This window comes from Lutjanus erythropterus, chromosome 13 (assembly GCF_056507025.1).
Source record: "Lutjanus erythropterus isolate fLutEry1 chromosome 13, fLutEry1.hap2, whole genome shotgun sequence".
Taxonomy (NCBI): Eukaryota; Metazoa; Chordata; class Actinopteri; order Lutjaniformes; family Lutjanidae; genus Lutjanus; species Lutjanus erythropterus.
Genome location: NC_139329.1, coordinates 19,896,204 through 19,917,232, shown reverse-complemented (window position 1 = coordinate 19,917,232; position 21,029 = coordinate 19,896,204). Strand labels below are relative to the sequence as shown.

The window sequence follows — 21,029 nt, the reverse complement described above, 5'->3', positions numbered from 1 at the left end:
CTTCATAATTAATATCAAACACATATTTGTGCACAGGACTGAAGCTATGCTGTAATGTCTTAACACAAATCTATAAATCCACCTCGACTGTTGTCAGTTGGTGTCTTGAGGAATTCTGTTATCTAATAATGAAAATAATGAAAGCAATAATGAGAAGTTTAAAATGCATGTCTGATTTTAGTGAGCATAAACCAGTAAATTATTTTTAAAAATCTTGGACACGCTAACCTGGGAACAAACAAACAAACTGGCCGAGCTTCCAGCCGAGCCGAGTTAGACGGCTAGCAAGCTAGCAGTTTTGCTGACATTAGCTAACTTAAGCTGTGACCCTATGTAGTGATTTTATAGGGAAAGAGTAAAGTTGACTGAGGTACCACATTTGTTCCACTGTTTTTGGAGCATAGATGAAAAAGGGACGGTGCTTAGGAAAAGTTAATTTATCCACTCAGCACGTTGGTTCAGTCTAGTGCCTCAGGCTCAGATCAACATGTCAAACTAGTCAGTTCTGATCAAATATGGATCAAAATTGTTTATTTCTTGTCTCAAATGTTACTGTTTAGCTGTAATAGGAGAAAGATTGTAACCAGGTAGCCGCCATTGTGTTCCCTGCTTGGAAAAGAGATTAAGTGCTGCTACATCGCACGTTTCATTGCTCTGAATGATTGTGGCCCTATACAACTGTGTCCAGAGGCGTTTTGGCCTGCGCACTGCAGGCCAAAATACGTTAACGTAATACGTTAACTAACACCCGTTGGAGATTGACTGAAAGGTTCCAGACTGTGGATTAGTCTGGTGATGCTAGCAAAGACTGCTAGGGGTCTTCATGCCTGCACTTCCACTACGCCGATCATAATAACATAATATCTAACCAGGTTGCATTAAATGAAGTATTTACATAAAGAATAATAGTTGTAAGAGGTTCAATTTACTCAGAATCTAAACTTTCATACACAAGGCGAGGCTAACAAATGAAATTTAGATTTGTAATTTACTTATATCAGTCTTTCCACAGGGTGTGTTCAGTCCTGGTCCTCTGTAAAGCACCGATAAGGCACAGTGTTGCAGGACTGAATGCTGATAAGTCATCATTATTTTATTAGGGGCGGTTCTCGCTTCGTCGTTTTTTTCCCATCTAGTGCGTCTCACAGATCAGCGGTCAAATCTTCGTCATCCTCTGAGTCCTCTGCTGGGTCCCCCATCCCGCTGTCCAGATCGGCATCATTAAAGCCAACTCTCTGGCGTTTTGTCTGTGGGTTGTCGTCTTCGTCGTCCTCTCTGCTGCTAGACGGCTGTTCCTCGTCTTCCTCTTCGCTGTCGTTCTCTCTGCTGTCTGGGATGATGACTACCTCCTCCTTGGCGTTAGGGTCGATGTCCTCCTTAAACCAGACGGACTTGTATCCTTCGTCCATGCGTCTCTCCTTAGTCAGGATTGGTTTCACTTCCTTATCGCTGTCAGCCTTTTCTGACCCTGCCTGGCTGATGTCGTCATCCAGGAGGGCATGCAGCGGCGCCGAAGATGTCACGATGGTCTCATAGTGCGGAGTGGACCCTGCTGCGTTCTGTGGCATTTTGTCAGCCATTACGCTGTCTTTCTCTGGACTGCCAGAGACAGTGCTATCTCCATCATCATCATTCTGGAAGGCCTCATTGGTGTACTGGATGCCCTGCTTCTGACCACCTGAACCTTGACCCAGCTGTAGAAGGACAACACATTCAGGGAGAGAAGACCGTTAGAAAACAAGATATATAATTTTCAGCTCTGTAAGTGAACACTAGAGTCTGCAGTGTTCATTACAGTATTGTAAGGAACTTGCAAAGAGATTCATATATTCCTATTCCTATGACTGTTGCTCATGAGGTTGAGAGCATGCGCGTCCAAGACTCTCGCTTAGTGTCCTGCACCAAGTTGGGTGCTCGGCAGATGACCCCCAAAAATGTTGTGTAACGGATAAAAAAATACATTTATATAAATTCACAGGGGCGGGCACAGGTAAAAATGAACAAATTGTGGGCAAGCAGCAGGTGAGAACAATAATATAACAATAGAACAGCAATGTTTTTTTCCCTGGAGAAATCAGAAATGAAAATGATTGTGCAGCATATTCAAGAGTTATATCCACTAATACAGTAATATCAAGCCTGATCAGCTGGCAGGATTTTATTGTACAGCACACACAACCTTTGACCCCCACATCCTGCCAAACAATGGGACGTCACAATCTGATCTGACGGCAATGAGGACCAGCTGCTGGCTAAGATGGATGACATAAAGGCAATAATAGCCAGAGGAGAATACCTGAGTATGGACTAAACATTGTTGAATTGAAGGTCAACATACTGATAATTTAGTTATTATTACAGCAGTACCAGTGGTGAAACTAAAAATGTATTTTTTTTTAAGATGGTGTTAAAAACTAAAGAGTTCATCTTCTGGGGATCAGAATCTGCCAATTATATTCAGCCTTCTTGAGCACAAACGGAAACGCTGTACTACAGATGGTCCTAGAGGAGAATGACCAAAAGTAGGGCTTTGGGAGCCATGAATATCCACAGCAACTCGCATGGAAATCTGACCAGTAGTTGTAGGGAGCGTTGGACAGACAGATTCCAAGCTAAATATGTTAATATTAAAGCATATATCACTTTAGCAAAGTGATGTGTACAATAATCTTAAGTCAGGGTCAGGAATCGGCCTGGATGGTAGAAAAACTTTTCTAATTCTTGTAATTACTCTGTGCACTTTCACAACGGCTTGAAATTGCAACTTACAGAGCTTCGGAACATGCTGGTTTCGTAGATTTTTTGCCAATCAGCGTCCCCCCTCCTAATACGACAGACGAGAACCCCAATGGTCACCAGGCAGATGAACAGCAGGACACCCAGGGTTGCACCGAGCACTGCCATGTCCACAGGCCCAAAGCCACCTGATGGTACGATCTCTGCAGAAACAAAGGTCAACAACTGTCACAAGAAAACAGCTTACTCTGAAAGGAACTTGGTAAATCCTTGAACTACTTCTGAACAGTTTCTCTTTTAAATTGACGAATTCTGTAACAGGATTGTAAATTTTACACTCACTAATTAAGTTTCCATTAACATATTTTAATGTAAAATATCACATCAGAAAAGGTTGATGGAAAGACCAAAGTTTGTAGAAAACCTTGTCACTTGAGGTGGTCTTTTCCTTTTTCAAAAAAGAATTAATGTGCTTAATGGGAGATGGAAACACCTTTTTCGAAAAAGTAGCTAATGTGCCAGTAGTCAACCATTAGATTTTGCAGAATGACTTTCTGATTAAACAACAAGCTGTGGGCCAAATTTGGCCAAATTTGACAGTAACATTTAGTCAGTGCTATACTCTGATTTTTTGTTATCAGCTGTGTGTTCAGAAAGTAGCTATATGGTTTCTTTTCATTTTTGTCTACCAGAAATTATATATTTTTTAATAGATTCTTTTTAGCTCATTTGGTCTCTGTCTTTAAGCAAACAAATCATGCAACTGTATCACTTTACCTGTTGTGTATGAGTTTCTGACAATTTTTGATCCAGCATAATAACATGTCAAGATGAAGCTCTCGTGTAGGAAGACATTTAAAATGGGCGGGACCCAGGACTGAGCACCAAAACAAATCCAGATGACCTCAAACTCATTTTCAGTCGAATTTCAAACGATTATCATTATGTTACTTGAGAATGTCAGCCTAGCCTAGCGTTGAGCTGAATGATGAGTTCCATGTAGGTCTATTTAAGTCTGGTAGCATCTTTTCAGAGCTGACTGCTTTCACTGTGTGGCGAAGCAGAGAGTCTGTGGTTGGTTCCTTGAATATCAACAAGAAGACATCTTTCCTGGCCAAAGTTGGCATCTCCTGAACACATTGGGATTGGTAATTTTGCAGGTCTTCACTGTCTTCAGGCTTGGTTGTCACTTTGCAGTACAGGTAGCTGCTTCGTAGTATAGTATTCCATGTTTTTAAATAATTTGTGGTGTTATAATTTTTATGAACCAGGTGAGGTTCGTTCTCACTTTAAATTAATTAAATATTTTATGTGACCGAAACTTCTGAGAGAAAACCACCTGTGTGAGGGTGAGCTGTGCTGGCCGTCAGACTGGGATTAGTGGTTGAAACGGTGCTGGCGACGGTGCTGGCGACGGTGCTGGCGACGGTGCTGTCACTGGTAGCGCTGGGGATGGTAGTTGAGATGCTGCTCGGGCTGCTGGTGGACAAAATATCTTCTGTGGTGGATTCTCCTATGGATGTTGTGCTCATACTGTCTGTGGTGCTCAGAGGCACACTGGTGGTGGTGCTGAGACCTGGGAGGAGAGCACACTTTTATGTCCCGACTCTCTCTCTGAACCCAAAACCCAAAAATGAAAATTCAGTAATTGTCTTCTCACTCTCAGGCCGATTGAGGTTCCGGTTTATTTTGTTTGTCTGCAAAACACTGCTGGAGTTTCACGGGAAAACAGTGTGCAGAATCTCCCAAACAATGGAAGTGAATGGTGACCAGTTTCCAAATGTAAAAAACAACTGGAAAAAATAAATATATACATAAATTACCTCCATACTGATCATCTGGTGTCTCCTAAAGTCCTGACATACCCAGTACAGATGGTGTGCATGTGCAAGTGAACATGGCTCTAAGTTAAGGATCTACAGTGAAGATTGAGGCCAAAAACAGTGTAAAAAACATTTTTTAGGTCAACATGGCATGTCAGAGCTTTAGGAGACTTGGATTACACCAGACAAGCAGTATGGAGGCGTTTGATGTTTTTGCTCTGTTATTTTTTTTTTATTTGAAAAGTGGTCACGTTGTTCAGGAAATTCTGCAGCACTATTTTCCCTGTCAAACTCCAACAGTGTTTTGTGAACCAGCAGAATCAACCCAAACTTAAATCGGCGTGAGGGTGAATAGATAATGACTCATTTTTGGGCAAACTAGCCATTTAAGGTACTTCAGATTGGACGCAAAGCTAATTTTCACCTTGTTTAAGTGAACCTGACTGCTAGTGCGTTTTTTAAAAATTGGCTACAAACACCCAATTGCGCCAACGGTACCAGCATGTGCTCTACCTACCTACCTAGCTAGCTAAATTCCTGTGTTTTTTGTGTGGTGGCACCTCAGACCTCTGGCCTCATTAATGAACCTACATAGACAGAGAGAGCTCCGCATCTGAAATAAAGGACTGTTAATAAACACCAGTTAACAGCTATGCATCAAATGTGTGTGCACACAGCTGCTGCTATCAATGAATTACACAAATTTTGTACAGTTTTGTATATATTTAAAAGACAAATAACTTCACTTTAAAGGGCAAGGCCATTATTTCTTTTGTGTTTTTGAGGTTTTTATATCATTCTGTTCCTTCCCAGTAGTAATCATTATGTATTCAAATTCAAACATCCAAGTTTTGGTGTAAGTACATATGTCTTGGCATCAAAATATTATTTTTTTTGAGCCCTTCTAAAAACTTTTTCCCACATGACAAGGTGTACAGTTTTTTACAAATAAAAGGTTTTCTTTATATTTTTGTGAGTTGATTTTGTCTTTAGCCTAAAAAAGCTAAGAGCTTGTGAAAGTTGCAACGCTGTTGCTCATACACATCTTCCAGCTGAGACAGCAAGAGGATCGGACTTCTTTTGTGGGAGGGGAGAGGAGGGGAGGGTGTCAGCAGTGGAACCTACAGCACTGCTTTTTGTGACGGCTGAGTGGGAGTTTCCCTTTGAAAAACCAGGGGAAAAATGAAGATGGAGTCGCCCTTTAAAGAGAGTTAAAGCTGAGCAGCCTGAGGACATTGGAGGGAAAACTCCACCAAGACTGCATGAAAAGTTCTTGTCGACATCCAAGTAAACTTGTCTTTTGTTGTTGTTGTTGTTGACATCAGAGCAGACCAACCACAGGACTGTGTCACGATGGATTTGAGCCTCAATTAAAAAACATAACTAAATGCAATCGACAGGACAGGGGAGACCGAACGAGGATTTACACTCTGATTCCTCTGGTTGAAATGCCAATAAATTTTTCCTTGAATTCCTGAAAAGGTTCTTGCGGTCTTGGAAAAGTTTTGCAGTGGAAACTGGCCAATTATGATCCTGCAATTAATTAAAAATAAAAGGCTTGTTTTGGTCTGCAGGGTCCAGCAGCTAATTTGCACAATTATACAAGCTCTTCATTCTGGCACTCATGTATGCATGTACCTGATGGTCATGAAGGAGATTTGATTATAACATGGCATAGAGCCATAGATGAAAAACAACCACACTTTTGTTGGCTATCTTTCCATCTTTAGTAGAGTACTTTGTCAATGTTTTCTTCCTACCTAATTTCCTCTCCACTGAGAGTTGAGCTGTGACTGTGTCATCATTGGACTTGTCTGTTGCCACCACCTGGAAGTGCAAAAGTGAAGTTGAGTGCTCAATGAGAAAATAAACTATGAATTAGTCACTTTAAGTTTTATGATATTTGAAAACTCACTTGCAGAGATAATGTGCCCTCTGGGAGATCTTTAGTCATGAATAAATAGCCATCAACGATGGAGAAATCGTTGCTACCCTTAATGGTGTAAATCATGTGGGGATTTAAACCCTGTTTGAACAGAAATGAAAAGGTTAGTGCTGCTCATCAAGTAGACATAAAACTACAAAAAGACCCTAATGATTTAATGAATGAAGCTCATTCATTGAGCTACGTTGTCAGGTACCAGACCTCACCGCCCATGTCTCAAATTTACTGCCATTAGACTGTTTGAAAGCCATGAAGGTTAATTATTACTTCAGAGCCAAAAAAAAACAAAAAAAAAATTATCACCTTATGTCCACTGGTCATAACCCCAAGGTTGGCAAATGTATTTGAGTTAAAGTTGAATGGAAAAAATGTTGTCCAAACTGTCAGCTATACACATGCCTGTGTTGTTTTTTAGTTGTGGCTTGTTTGCAGCCTGTATTGACTGACTGCCTGTTTGTGTTTCTTGACACGTCACTGTGTTCCCAGATCACAGCTATTAAAGGGATAGTTCAGATTATCTGTGGTTGTATGCTGTACTTATTCATAGTCAGTATATTGCCTACACAAACTGATATTCATTTTTTTAGGTAGACCTTTTGTAAGTGGCTAAATAACCTTTTGTTGCTGACCCTGTCCACAGCTCTGCTTCTCCAAATTAGCATGCCAACCACCACTTACTTGCAGGTAATACACTGATTATGGATAAGCACCTCATGCAACCCCACTTCAAATAGTCTGAACTATCCCTTTAACTTACTGTGTACAATGTTATTACTGATTGAAATGATGGACAAAACTACAAAAACTAGATGCAGGTTGAAATAAACCAGAACTCCCCTTTAATTAAGTCTGAAGCTAAGTTTCCTTACATATTTATTACACACATCCACATTTATAGGAATATTCTATTCATTTTCTGCAAATAAATCCTCCTAAATGTTCCATGCTTAACCTTTAATTTTGAGGAACCTTGAGGAACAATTGCATACCAATGGTATGAAATTATATCATCTTCCTGTCTCCTAAGCGCACACGGGTGAAAAGTGTAGGAATAGTTATGAATGTTGTGTGGATGGATAAAAGCAGATATGGTGCATTAGACACAGTACAAATTTATCTGTGTTGCCAGATCTCATGAGAGTGTGTTGCTGAGACAAAGGCAGGTCTTGAACAAAGTAATTTTTCTCCTGATTTTTGTGTCTGAAACATATCATTTTAGTATCAGAATGCTGGTAAGATATGTGGCTTGACTGAAAAAGAGAAATATAGATTCTGTGTGTTTTACCCCAGTAGCAGCATAATCATCATCTGTAGCGAGGATTATCAGTGGTTCATTCTTGTTTGGGTCAGTCGCCATGCTGCCCACTCCAGTGACGACACCTTCATACTGAGACTTCTGAAACTTTGGAAGGTGGTTACTCTTCTCCTGAACCCTGACTGAGACGGTGGTAGTGGAAAACTGATGAATGTTCATCTTCTGAGATGCCTGGGAGGGAAAAACATGCCAGGTAGAAGATTTAAATAAAAGACAAGTGCTCACTGTCTTGTTTATAACCACAGAGATCTTTGAGATGGTTGGTGATTTGCAGGTGAAAAGCAGGACAGCAACCAGGATTTTAGAAACAGATTTCCCCCAGTAGAACACCATCTTATAAAGTCATTTTGGCTATGCACCAACCAAACCCATTAAAGGAACTTAAGAAAATTACATCGTTCCCATTTAGTTTTAACATTCATTCTTGATTTTCTGTGAATCATTTACAAAAACCTTGCCCCTGACAAAAAGGCCTATGTTATAACTTATATAACTTACTAACAAAAAACAAAATCTAATATTGAAAGTAAATACTAAAACTAAACTGAAACAATCCTTGGAGTAATCCCACAGGAAACTAACTGATAGCACGAACTTTAGGCTAACAAGCCCATTTGTTTTGGTTTGTGATGCTAGTGTTCTAGTAATGCTGTATACAGATAATTACTTTCATATTTTAGTACAGTGTTTCTATCATTCAGTTATTACAAACATGATGGTTGCAGCATTAAAAAACAGATAAAGATTCAACAGAGACACAGACACTATTATTTGAATGAATTACAGAAAAGCAATTGAATGTTTCGTCTTTACCAGCACTGTCAGAGTGACCGTCCCCAACACATCGGCCGGCTTCTGCATGGTGATGTTCCCCGTGTTTGAGTTGATTTTAAACAGACCACCAGCATCTCCTAAAAAAAATCAGACAGACTGAGTTGCTTCTACCTGCAAATAATCAACAACTGATGTCTGTCTTAGCAGAGAATAAACCACTGTTGTGTATTATAATCTGGGCTTCTTACCGCCCAGGAATGAGTATGTTATCTCCTCATTTAACCCAGAGTCTCCATCAATAGCATAAAGTGGTCCTGGTTTCAGTGGTAACACTCCAGCCTGCGGGGCAGGAATACACTGTCATCATCATCATCATCATCATGTGCCTAACACAGCAGTGAAAGTCGTTCTTTAGCATGAGCAAAGTGGAGAACAGACTTTAGATGCTGTGTTAATGCCTTAACCTGCTTTAAACAAAGTGCTTGTCATGTTATCAAAAAGCACCTAAAACCTTCTTTCCTTCCACCAAATCGGTGCCAATTTCATTTTGTAACTTTTCAAAATGAGACTTTCTTTATCTTTTTTCAGAACTGTATATAATAACACACATATTTACCTATTCAGAATGTGTAATGGTCAAGCTTATTTTGTGTACCTAGAGAGGGATCCAACAATTTTTGCAGCTTTCTGAAACCGACAAATCAACAATAATGCAGATTTTACACAGTTTCTAACTCTTTTTGATGCTACACTGACTTGTAATTGGGTGAATGGTGCCTCTGTATTCCCACTCTGAAGCTGAAACAAGATTTTATGTGGAGAACGTCACACTGTCATTTAGTCAGTGGCGAGAGCTTCATGAAATGCAAGGCTGCAAGACAAACGCAGAGCTGGGCTTCTTGCTGTGGGACTAGTCATTAATATGAAGTGATTTGCTATGTCTTGTTGCACTTGCTTGATATCTGGCAGTATTAGTATTCATAATAATCCATGTAAAAATAACAAATGCACTTGTATAGCTGTCTATATTTCCTTTGAGTCTAGAAAGATGCATAAAAGACAGAGAGTTGTTGGGAAGAAATCGGGGAGTCAGTGGATGTGTTTTAGACCTGGTCAATCCACACAAAGGTCCAACTAGTTGGGCATTCACTGCTACTGAATTTTAGTAACCATCGACTACTGCCAAATACAACCAGTTAACTAATGTAGACAGGACAGACCTGAGTTCAAGTGACATAAAAGAGTCTTTGAGTGGCTCTGAGATGCTGTTCACAAATAAGAAACCTGACTAGACTAAACCCCCAGCAAGCTCACTTTGCCTCACTCCATCTATGTTAGCCATCTGACAGTTCAGTACCAGATAAAATGTTACCACAATGTAAGTGTCGCACCTCTTGTTCATTTAGGACGACCCTGGTGGTGTAGCCGGAGCTCTGGCAGACCAGAGGCCCCGCAGAATCATCCACGGTGCAGGGCAGGAACCACGGCGGCCTGTTGTCAACGTCTACAATGTTGACTATGATGGTGGCAGAGGCTGTGTGTGAAGGGCTGGCGCTCGATGTTAGTGGTGTGTCCTTAAAAAAAAGACGTGACAGTCAGAACCTGATCATTTCAGTTCAACATACTTACAGCATGGCGGTCTGAGAAACTGGACTGAAACTAATCTCTCAAAGTTTACAGTTTTCTGTAGGGTCCTAACATTCAAGAGAGAGTACTAGCCTTGCATGCTCTCATATTAATGCTTATTAGTTGGTAAAACTTTTTAAAAATTCAAGACTTTGAGTTACACAAAACTTACACAAACTGCACAAATGAACTCTTCAGAAGATTGTGCAGGGTTGTGATGGTTTGTCATTTTTTTAAAAAGTGGGTTCTCAGAAAAAAGTTTGCGAAACACATGTTGTTTTGACGTCTGAAAGAAACGCCAAATGAGTCTTTTATTGAACTCTTGTACATCTTGAACTTGTGACTATAAATAACGGAGTGAGAAAATGAGAGGTGCGCTCACAGTCTGATACTCTGTTGATAATTGTGGTCACCTGCCTGCAAGTGTGACAATAAAATTCAGAAAGACACTCTTGTTCATCCCTAGAGGAGGAACTGGTGTTTTACAGGGTTGAATCCACTGTGCATTACAGCCAAAAAGAATGACATGGACAAATCTGACTGAATACAATACTGTGACACATTTTTTTCTAAATGTTTACTAAATTACTTCAGGTGAAATTATTAATCAGTTCTTTGGTGCAGAGAAAATTACTAGGTACCTGTAGGTCTAACATGTTAACAGTTTATGGACACAGAAAGACAAGAATACAATAAATGAAGAAATGGTTACGCTGTCTCTTGCAAAATCATCTTTAGGGAAAAGATTAGAATTCATGCTGTGATATATTTCGGCACATACTATAACTATGTAAAGTATCAATAAAGTGCACAGGCATACAGCACAAATGAAGGTTAAACCAGTTCATTTTGATAGCTGTATTTTGTATTCTGTTATCTATTTTACATACTAATAAATATATTAATTTGACCAAAAGCAATTTTAATGTTTTGTGAGTGTAAAAGCTTTTCACAAGAAAACTGACTCATTTTGACCAGCGACTTTCAGTTTAGGCCTGTGTTTGATCTGTTTTTAAAATCTTACTTCTGAATGGCCAAATGTCAAAAACTGAGTGAGTAAAAACTGTAAGAGAGCATACCTGACCTTTATTTATTTATTTATTTATTTATATTAGTTTTTAATGAGTTGGAAAAAGGAAATCAGTGTTTAGGACCAGCAATAAGCAGCACTCACCTGAGCATATAATATCAGTTTGACGCTTTTTACTTTGTCGTACTCAAGAGGCGTCTCAACCAGGAGCTCTGGGCTCCTAGATGACTCCAGTTTAAAGGGGCTCTGCAGAAATCAAACAGGATATAAATGCAATGTTTTTATGTGCCTCTCAAGCTAACAGATTCCCCTTGGTTTCTGTGCTGGGCTTTGGGCGTAGAAATACACCTCTCTCTGTATTGGAGATTACAATTTTTGCCCATTGATTACACATAGAAAGGGAATGCTTAGACAAAATCATCAAAACCTTAAACTTCTGTAACTTTTGTAATAATACAAACGCTTTTTCTGCTTTGCACTTTGCAATTCTGAAGCACACTTACATGCATTCTGAATTTAATGCCTGCAACATGTTTCACAAAAGTTGGGACAGGAACAACAAAAGACTGGGAAAGTTGTGTAATGCTAAGAAAACAATGGGAAACATTACAGAGGTGAACTGGTAAAAGGTCAGAGTATCCTTGAAAGGCTCAGTCATTCACAAGAATGGACGAGGTGAGATTCACCACTTTGTGACAAATTAAGAGGCCATATAGTCCCACACTTTAAGAACAATGTTTCTCAACACAAACTGCACAGACTTTAGGGATTTCACCATCTACAATCCATAATATCGTTCGCCTAAGGGCCAAGGCCAAAAACCAGCATTGAACGAACTGTGACCTTTGACCCCTCAGGCAGGACTGCATTAAAAACTGCATTAAAACCCATGTAACTCTATAAAGTCTCTGAAACACCTTAGAAAACCGTTGTCGGCAAATACAGTTTATCACTGCATCCAGAAATACAAGTTAAAATGCTACTATGCAAAGCAAAAGCCATATATCAACAACACCCAGAAACGCAGCTGACTTTTCTGGGACTAAATTCATCTAAGAGAGACTGATGTAAAGTGGGAAAGTGTGCTGTGACCTGACAAGTCCATATTGCAGATTGTTTTTGGAAATCATGAATGTTGTGACCTCCAGGCTAAAGAGAAAAAGGCCCATCCAGACTGTTACTAGTGCTAACTTTAAAAGCCACCATCTGTGATATGAGGGTTTGTTAGTGTGCATAGCATCAGGGTAACTTGCACATATGTGAAGGCCTCACTGATGTTGAAATGTACATGCAGTTTTTGGAGCAACATGCTGCTTATTTCAGCAAGACAACGCCAAGTCACATTCTGTATTTTAGTTACTAGAGTTCAGTTACTAGACTGACCTGCCTGCAAACCAGATCTGAAAATATGTGGTGCATTATGAAGCACAAAATATGGAGACTCTGGACTGATTTTTGCGTTATCTGATTTAAATGTGAATAGATGGACTGCACCGGGACAATCTTCACAAAAGCCTCTATGAGAAAATTAAAAAAGGTTAATAAAGTACTATGAAAGGATTGTATAGTTTTGATTGGAGAGTTGCATATTGATATAGAAGTGAGATTTTATCGAGATCTATGTTATGGAAAAGATTGATTCTCTCCTCTACATTAAGAAAAAGTGTTCATTAAGTACCAGACCAAATGGGTCAAATATGTAAAGCCCTTAAGGCCTGATTTTGTGGAGCAATAGGATGAGTGACCCTGTGTTTTGCTGAACCTCAATGAATTTTTATCTCCTTTCCAATCTCTCTTTGACATATTTGTCATTTCTCTTGTGTGCACTTTTTTAACTCTCCCCAAATGTATTTTTACATCTTGTAAAAACCTGCGGGCAGCAGAGGAAATGATACAGCTAGTGTCTCAAGATATGCCTGTAATATAACATGGCGTTCTAAAATAAAGAATTTTAAAATAAAGAAGTGAAATGTTATCACCAATTGTTCTGTCTTATTTGCCTTGTGTGGAGAGTTTTGACACAATGAACTAGATTAGGCAACAAGTGTGTCAGCAATGGGCAAAAGCTGCAAATTAATGTCATCTGACTCTGGAGAAACAGCCAACAAGAGGATTCATCTAAATGTTAGACCTATGAGCAATATCTCATAAATATGAGAGACAATTGAAAAATAATAAGTCTTACAGACTCAGGTGTCAGTCGGTAGTAGATTTCTTCCTTGTCTAAATCTGTGGCAGGGAAGTTGCACACAGATGTGCCTCGAGGAGACATCTGGAACAAAACACAGTATACCATAAATGCCATACTACCATGAAACACAGTTTTCAACATTTCATTTAATGATTCACAGAACAAACCCTTAATTAGCAGCCACAACACTGTTCAGTCATTTGTGTTCAAAAGTCGTTGTCACTTACAATGTCACCAGACCTAAAACTATACTTTAAGGTTCGTGGTCATATTCTACACAGCCAGAAGTATGTGGACAGCTTATGAGAGTTGCACGTTAATTCCAAGACCATGGGTGTTAATCTAATCTATCTATGCTCTAACAACTTCCACTTCTCTGATTTCTGGCTCCACCAGATGTTGAAACTGGCTGCAGGGATTTTCTCTCATTCAGCCACAAGAGTCTGCGTTCCAGTTCATCCCAGAGGTGATGCATGGAGTAGAGGTCAGGGCTCTGTGCAGGCAGGTCAAGTTCTTCCAGATCCAGATCAATTTCAGTGGATCCATACCGTGAAAATTAGCTCCAGTCAAATAATACATTAAAATATATGGATGTGGGTATCTCCAATTAAAGGAGAAAAGGTTGCAAATACTTCAGAGAAACTTTGATGTTAATGCTGGAAGAAAATGAATGCATAGCATGCATGCAAACTGACAAAAAAAAAACACAATGATAAACAATAATTCCTGTTAAGTTAAATGTATTTACCAAACACTTACCTCATTGAGACTGACAGTGTAGGTGCTATTAGCAAAGACTGGAGGGTTATCATTCACATTGGTCACAGATACAATGATGATGAGGCCCAACTGGAAACAAAGACACATAATCCTTTTTTGAAATACTTCTTTGGTATTGTTATCTATATGATTGTTTATTGTTGATATTGCATGTTTACTACAACCACAAATAATGTGTGATTAAAATATAAGAATGAATCAAGAATGAAATAAATCAAAGACGCAAAAATCCCACATCCCTCTTTGAGCTGTGCGAAGAGCCTGATTGTGAGAATTTTCTGTGTATGACCTGCCTAAAAATGTGAAACAACAGGACCCCTAAAGCTAAATAAAAAAATGGTTCAGCCTTCTAAGAACCTTTACAGCCTTGTCAAGCACCTGATGAACCTCCTAATGTGCCCAGAGTATAAATTTGGATCACAGGATAAATACTACAACCCCTTCAAGAACCTGGACACCCCCTAACATGCCTGTACAACCTCCTCAAGAACCTGTTCAACCTCTATAAGACCCTGTATGTTCCCTAAACTCTCAATATAGGCTCCTCAAATTGCACAAACTCCCAAAGTCTCTGTACAACGTATTCAATAAGCGGTACAACCTCCCTAAGTTCCTGCACAACCTCTTAAATTTCCCATACAACCTCTTCAAGAACTAATACAACCTTCTAAAGTCCCCGTGCAATCTGTTTAAGAATCTATGCAACCCTTTGAAGAACCTATATAATTTCTTCAAGAACGTGTACTGCCTCCCTAAGTCCCTGTACAATCTCTTCAAGAACTTGTACAACTTCCTAAAGACCCTGTACACGTTCTGAAAGTTCCTGTACAACTTCTTCAAGAACCTGTGCAACTTCCTATGTCCCTTAACAACCTCTTAAAGAATGTGTACAACTTCCTAAATGCCCTGTACAGCCTATTTAAGCATCTGTACAACCCCTTGTATAACCTCCATAGAAACCTGGAGAACCTCATCAAGCCTTTCAAGTGGTCTCAAAAAATAGAACCCTAAGTGTTGTTTTGTTTCTTCCTTTCTTTATTCTTCCCCCATTTGTGTTGAGTGTTTTATTGTCACGTCATATTCATTCATTCATTCATAGATACTACTCAATGTTACACACTGGTCCTTGAAAAACTGAAATTAGCACAGTACAGATCAGATTTACCGTGAGGCCGTCGGTTCCTTCACAGCTGATTTCGACTGTATACGTTTCTTTTTTCTGCAAACAAAACAAACTACATGTTTACCGGACATATATTGTCACAAACCGGTATCAAAAGTGAGACATGATTTTGGATCTAGTTGGTGCTTATAGACATGATCTACAGTACCTCACGGTCCAACACCTTTGCGGCTATCAAATTGTCTGCATCAAGCCCGAATGGGTTGTCAGGGTTTGCAGGGGGAGGTTTGAATATCACGGTCACCCCTGGTTGCACGGTGATTTTTGTCACGACAGCATTGACTGTGTTGTTTTCTGGAAACTCCACAAATCTAGCAGCAGAACAGACTGTTGGAAAAGAAGAGGAAAAGAGCTGTGTCAGATTACCAAATGGGTTTATTCAGAGAAACAGAGATCAGAGTGCTAGTGTAATGCCTGAAAATATGAAAAACCTGAAAGTTCTATACTTTATACTACTTTACTACTATACTACTACTTTATGCTATTCTTTACTCTATAAGTGTAGACCTACTACATATTCAGTGTACTAACAAAAAGAGCCAGAGCTGCACTTCCTGACTCTGTGTCAAACACACAAAGATATTAGAGAGCAATATTTTACAAAAAAAGTAATAAAAGAAATATTCCCTGATTCCCTCTACCTAAATTACTCTGGAAGACGTCCCTTACTGGAACACAGGGATTGTTTATTTTGTTTCCTATGTGCATGTTTGTATTGACATGCTTTGATAACATTGTAATTTCTGCAGACATGCCAATAAAGCTAATGAGTTGAACCGAATACTAACTAAATAGGAATATGCTTAATGTATTTAATAAAACAGGATATTAGAAATTAAAAGCCTTCAGACAGCTGCATCATATGTAGGTTCAAACAGAATGATTTGGATTATTATACCCAAGTTATAACTCATTAAAAACTGGTCACTCTACACAAGTAAGTTGCAATTTATGATGTCTTCATTTGGTGAGGAATCATTGCTGATCCCACCCAGCTGTTTGTAACATAAGTTTGTAACTGCTTAGGTGTGGCCCTCAGAAGGATGTTTAGACCTAAATGGATGTCTTTCAGACAATCTTGATTAAATTTAAAGTATTTAAGCATCATGTGATCACTTGCGTGTAAAGACTCAATTATGACTGGAGTCTGGCTGGATCTGCAGCTCAGAGCACTAAAGGAGTGTTGATGTTTACACTGCAGGAAACTGAACTGGGCTCAGCAGCCTCTCAGCTGAACCGGGACCAAACACAGTCTCTGTGACTGAGAGGGACCGGCCTGACAATGGGGAACACTGTACCAAGCTGACATACAACAGGACTCCTACACCACATCAGAGAGGCAGCGGGGAGCCACCATATTCTATCTAATCTAATGTGAGAAGACTTTTTGGTGAGTTTTATTTTGTTTCTGTTGAGTTTTAAGTGTATTTTATGGCCTTTTTTACTATAAAACTAAGAGCTAGTAAGTCATGTTGGAGCTTGCCACAGAGTTAGCCACCCCCAAATCTTGCTTGTTGTGGTAATTCAAAGGTTATCAGTAGAGCATCCATGGAATGTTCTTGCTAACCCTTGGATTATAAAAAGGTTCCTGGTAGCACCCCCTTGGTGGTCTCTAGATAAAACACTTAATATAAAGGTTCTCGGTAATTCAAGACAAAACCCTTTTAATCTAAAAAGGTTTGCAATAGAACACCCTTCGTGGGTTCTAAGTAAAACCCTTGGAATATAAAAAAGTTCTCATTAGAACCCCCTTGGAAGGTTCAAGATTAAACCTTTGGAATTTGAAAAAGTTCTCAGTAGCAACTCCCTTGGTGGGTTCTAGATAAAATCCTTGGGCATAAAAAAGTTGTCAGCATAACCCCCATGGTGGTTCTAGATAAAACACTTGGAATTTAAAAAGGTTCTCAGTAGAAACCCTGACTGTGTTCTAGATAAAACCCTTGGTATATAAAAAGGCTCTCAGAAGAACCTCATGGATGGGTTCTTGTTAGCATCCCTCTAAACTGGAATTATTGTGGACAGAGTTCTCATTACACAATAGAGGGGTTCTCTGTAGTAAGTCTCATGGCAGGTTCTGAGTGAAACCTTTCACATGGTTCTAGGTATAACCCTTTATGCTAGGTTCTAGGTAGAACCTGCAGTTCTAGATCTACATACATCCACTGCTGTTAGCATAATATAAAAAAAAAAAATTCTAGTTGGCCATTATTCTGCACATGATTTCTGTTTTGGAAGGTATCCACACTGTGCCGGCTGTGGTAAAATACAAAGAATTTTGTAGAAGTCCGACTCCTGCTCGAGGAAACAAAGTTACACTGAAATAGAGGTTGCTTCTGCCAAGGCACTCTGAGGGTGTCACTGTAATTTTATGGATTTATTTTTAGCACTTATATGGAAGCTTAATCTGTTGTTCCCCCCCACAGCTTTTGCCTACGCTTCCCAGCAAGCCAGCTTAGAGTCTCTGATTAAAGGAGCAACATGCAGCAAGTGCACGTCCACAAATGACTACAGCAGTCGAAATAGCAAGTCTGAGCCATAGACTGTATATTAAATGCGTTGAAATCCTGTTTAATATATGGTCTATGGTTGAAACGAGTTTTTTCGACCTGCCCTCTTCTACGCAGACTCGAGGAATCTGACTGCCAGGCCCCATTAACCTATTGCTCAATTTAACCTTTATAAACATCTACACCTTCTACAAGATTATTAATGATTTCTTATAACTAATAAACAGACACTTACTAATTAAACAAACATTCGGCATAAATTTGAACTCTAATTAACTTAATACAGACATACAAAAGTAGTTATTCTGGTCTGGAATAGCAATTTCTAAGGGCTGCAGTAGCGAGTATTTCAACTTAACATGTTTCCCTGATCTTTGATGACATATCATAGTTTTTATGATTTAATACAATACATATATTACAGTTTTCTTCTTTAACAGGTCTTCCACTTTTTGAGAAGTGTGTAACAAACAATATTATCCCTAGATCAGTTGTAATTTTAGTTTAGAATCCCACATTATAAATGTCTCCATCCCTCACCTTTCTGGCCTCCACACATATACGTTTCACTGTGCTATTTTTAGATGTCAAAGTACTGTAAATGTACATCATTTATCTTTATAAAGATAAATGAGTATTTTGAACTAGTCTGTCAGTCCCACATGTTGGAACACTGTTACTGATTTTCTGTGAAGTCAAATCAAACAAACAAGCCTCAGGTACTTTCAGTACTCACTCTGGGCCTCAGTGGATGTTTGAAGCAGAATCAGAAGTAGAAAGCTGAAGGACGCCTTCATAGTGAAGTGTGGATGAATCCCGTCCATGTCTCGGTCCTGTCTGAATTGATCTGTGTCTGTCTCTGTTCTCTGCTTATCTGCTTCGCTTTATGGCTGCAGTGGACTTTTCCCCGTCATAAAGACATAACACTAGCACATCTGTTTGCTGGGAAGTCACATAAGATTTTTTTTTCTAACTAATTGTCTTTTTATTTGACTGCTTAAACTTTAGATGCTCCATGGTCACATGTTTACAGAAGAAGAGAGAATTAATGATTACATTCATTAGGTTTTCTATCACTTAATGTCCTCATATAAGCACATTCTTTATTATTTCCCTTTTTTCATGAGTTCATGTTTCTAGATTCTGCATTTATGGTTGACAACAGTGAGGGAACATACATAACACCAAACACAGAAAGAGGAAGAAAACACAATTTGGCACCATAAATATTTTGAATACGGAAGGTTCGATATCTATGCTTCAACATATCCTAAAGTCTTAACAAATCCTTTAAAATGTCCATTCAAACCATTATGTGTGGTTACACTGTAACTTTAGTCCTCTGAGAGCTCCCCAACTCTTTTGGCTGCTCATATCTGAGCAGGGACATTTCACACAAAAAGAACATAATTTCCCTCTTACCTGTAGTGATATTAACCCATCTAGACTGTTTTAGTGTGATTTTTGGAGATATCAGCCATAGAGATGGAATATAATGGAGGTGGATTGCACTTGGCTTCTGCTGGATCTATTTTCGTTCCTACATTAAACAGCTAACAACAAGGTCTGTGTATTATCTTGAGTAACGGGGTCATGAGTTCTGGAAAGAGACTTCAGTGGCACCTAACAGTAAGCTTCTTAGATTGCAACTGCTTTGGGCCTTATTTAAACATCTATAGCGCATGGTCCAATGTACATATGGCCGTTTAGGGCGTGTCCAACTTCACTTTGCTATTTAAATAGGGCATAATTTGGGTGCAGAGTAAGGAGTAAAGGTGTTGTATTTAGTGTCTTAATTAATTGTAGGTGTTTTTTGGGGGACGTAACATGAATGAAACCAATCATCAAGTGTCATCGCCCACTCCCTTTGAGAGCCAGGTGCACCTGCGTCTGGTGCATTGCTATTTAAATGATGGATTCAGCAAGTTGGAGAGCAAACAGGAATAAACGGAAATGACCCACTGGGTGATTCAGGTACTGCAATTAACCTCACGGGTCAATAAAAAATAATAATATGATTAATCGTGATTGGGCTGAAGGTGGGTGAAATAGGCTGAAGCCTCTCCCCCGCCTTACATTACAGTGCACATGGACAAGTTACTACAGTATGTTCATTACTGAAAGCAGCTTCTCTGATCATTAAAGTAAATTTTTAAAGAAATGCTTATACTTCAGTACAACTCACAATAAAGAAATCACCTCAAACGCTGGTGCTGCCCGACATCATTTAAAAGATGGTTTAGTGATTGGAGAGACTGCTTTCAGTTTCATTTCCATATACGCGTAATGTCGCTGCTGCAAATATTGCTAATATTTAAGCATTAAAGCTAAAAACTGTCATTATATATGGTCAGAACAGAGGAAATTCTCCACATTAAAACATCACAAACTCTGTTGGAAGCAAGGATTTATACTGTGTTACTCCAAACAATTTCATTCTATGAACTGACTGTATGTGAGATCTTTTTGATGTATAGAAGAACACGGGACATTAATAAACATTAGATTCTGTCTGATTTAAACAATCAGTGAAGTTACAGTTGCTGTGCGGAAATGTGCACACAACTTGATCCTATTTCTCCCACCTGCAATCATTCAGTATTAATCAGAATATTAATCTTTATGACCAGTGGATTAACCACAGGTTATTTCGTCAATGGTGCAATCACTTTCTTCTGCCTTAAGCAATGTGCCACCAATGCACTTGACCACACCTCCTTTTAAGACCAACACAGCCATGGGTGCACTGATGGGTGCAAGTACATTTGCTACCTACCCAGTGTGGGCACTGGGTGAGAAAACTGTCAGTCAAAAAATAGCAATGATAGCTGTGCTGTGCGCTGCTTTGCGCCACGCAGAAAATAGTGTCCTTTGTCTCACTCTCTGGTTCCAAGGTTGTAGGAGAACCTACAGAACCTACAAAATAATGACAAAAATAAGGAAACACAGGCAGAGAGAGCGGTTTCTACAGATTCAGCCACCACCACACACTTTTAGTGGGTCATACATAATGAGTGAAAGGGATTATGTTAGAATTTGCATTGTTTTTTTTGTTTTTTTGGTTGTTTTCTTTGGGGGGGGGGGGGGGTTGCATATTTTACCTTTAATATCCACTCATC

The 21,029-nt window shown here is 39.2% G+C and overlaps 1 protein-coding gene across 1 annotated transcript; it reads right to left on the bottom strand.

Moving 5' to 3' along the window:
* Positions 1 to 739: 739 nt before the first annotated feature.
* On the bottom strand, positions 740 to 18,780 carry LOC146316473 (cadherin-related family member 5-like). The gene is made up of 15 exons (XM_084734843.1): positions 18,647 to 18,780; positions 15,552 to 15,730; positions 15,386 to 15,439; positions 14,200 to 14,289; positions 13,435 to 13,521; positions 11,394 to 11,495; positions 9,985 to 10,167; positions 8,842 to 8,932; positions 8,633 to 8,730; positions 7,790 to 7,990; positions 6,475 to 6,585; positions 6,320 to 6,386; positions 4,076 to 4,312; positions 2,770 to 2,939; positions 740 to 1,694 (listed from the first exon to the last, which is right to left on the bottom strand). Exons 1-15 carry the CDS (start codon positions 18,732 to 18,734, stop codon positions 1,143 to 1,145), a joined length of 2,310 nt encoding a protein of 769 aa, XP_084590969.1. The 5' UTR covers positions 18,735 to 18,780; the 3' UTR covers positions 740 to 1,142.
* Positions 18,781 to 21,029: the final 2,249 nt, after the last annotated feature.

What these genes read in the sequence shown, in the direction of transcription:
- LOC146316473 (XM_084734843.1), bottom strand. Translation starts at nt 18,734, where the DNA reads ATGGACGGGATTCATCCACACTTCACTATGAAGGCGTCCTTCAGCTTT. An exon ending in CGGTCACTCTGACAGTGCTG is followed by an intron (nt 7,991 to 8,632) that starts GTAAAGACGAAA and finishes TTTCCCTCCCAG; the next exon opens with GCATCTCAGAAGATGAACAT. An exon ending in ATGATTATGCTGCTACTGGG is followed by an intron (nt 6,586 to 7,789) that starts GTAAAACACACA and finishes CTGTTCAAACAG; the next exon opens with GGTTTAAATCCCCACATGAT.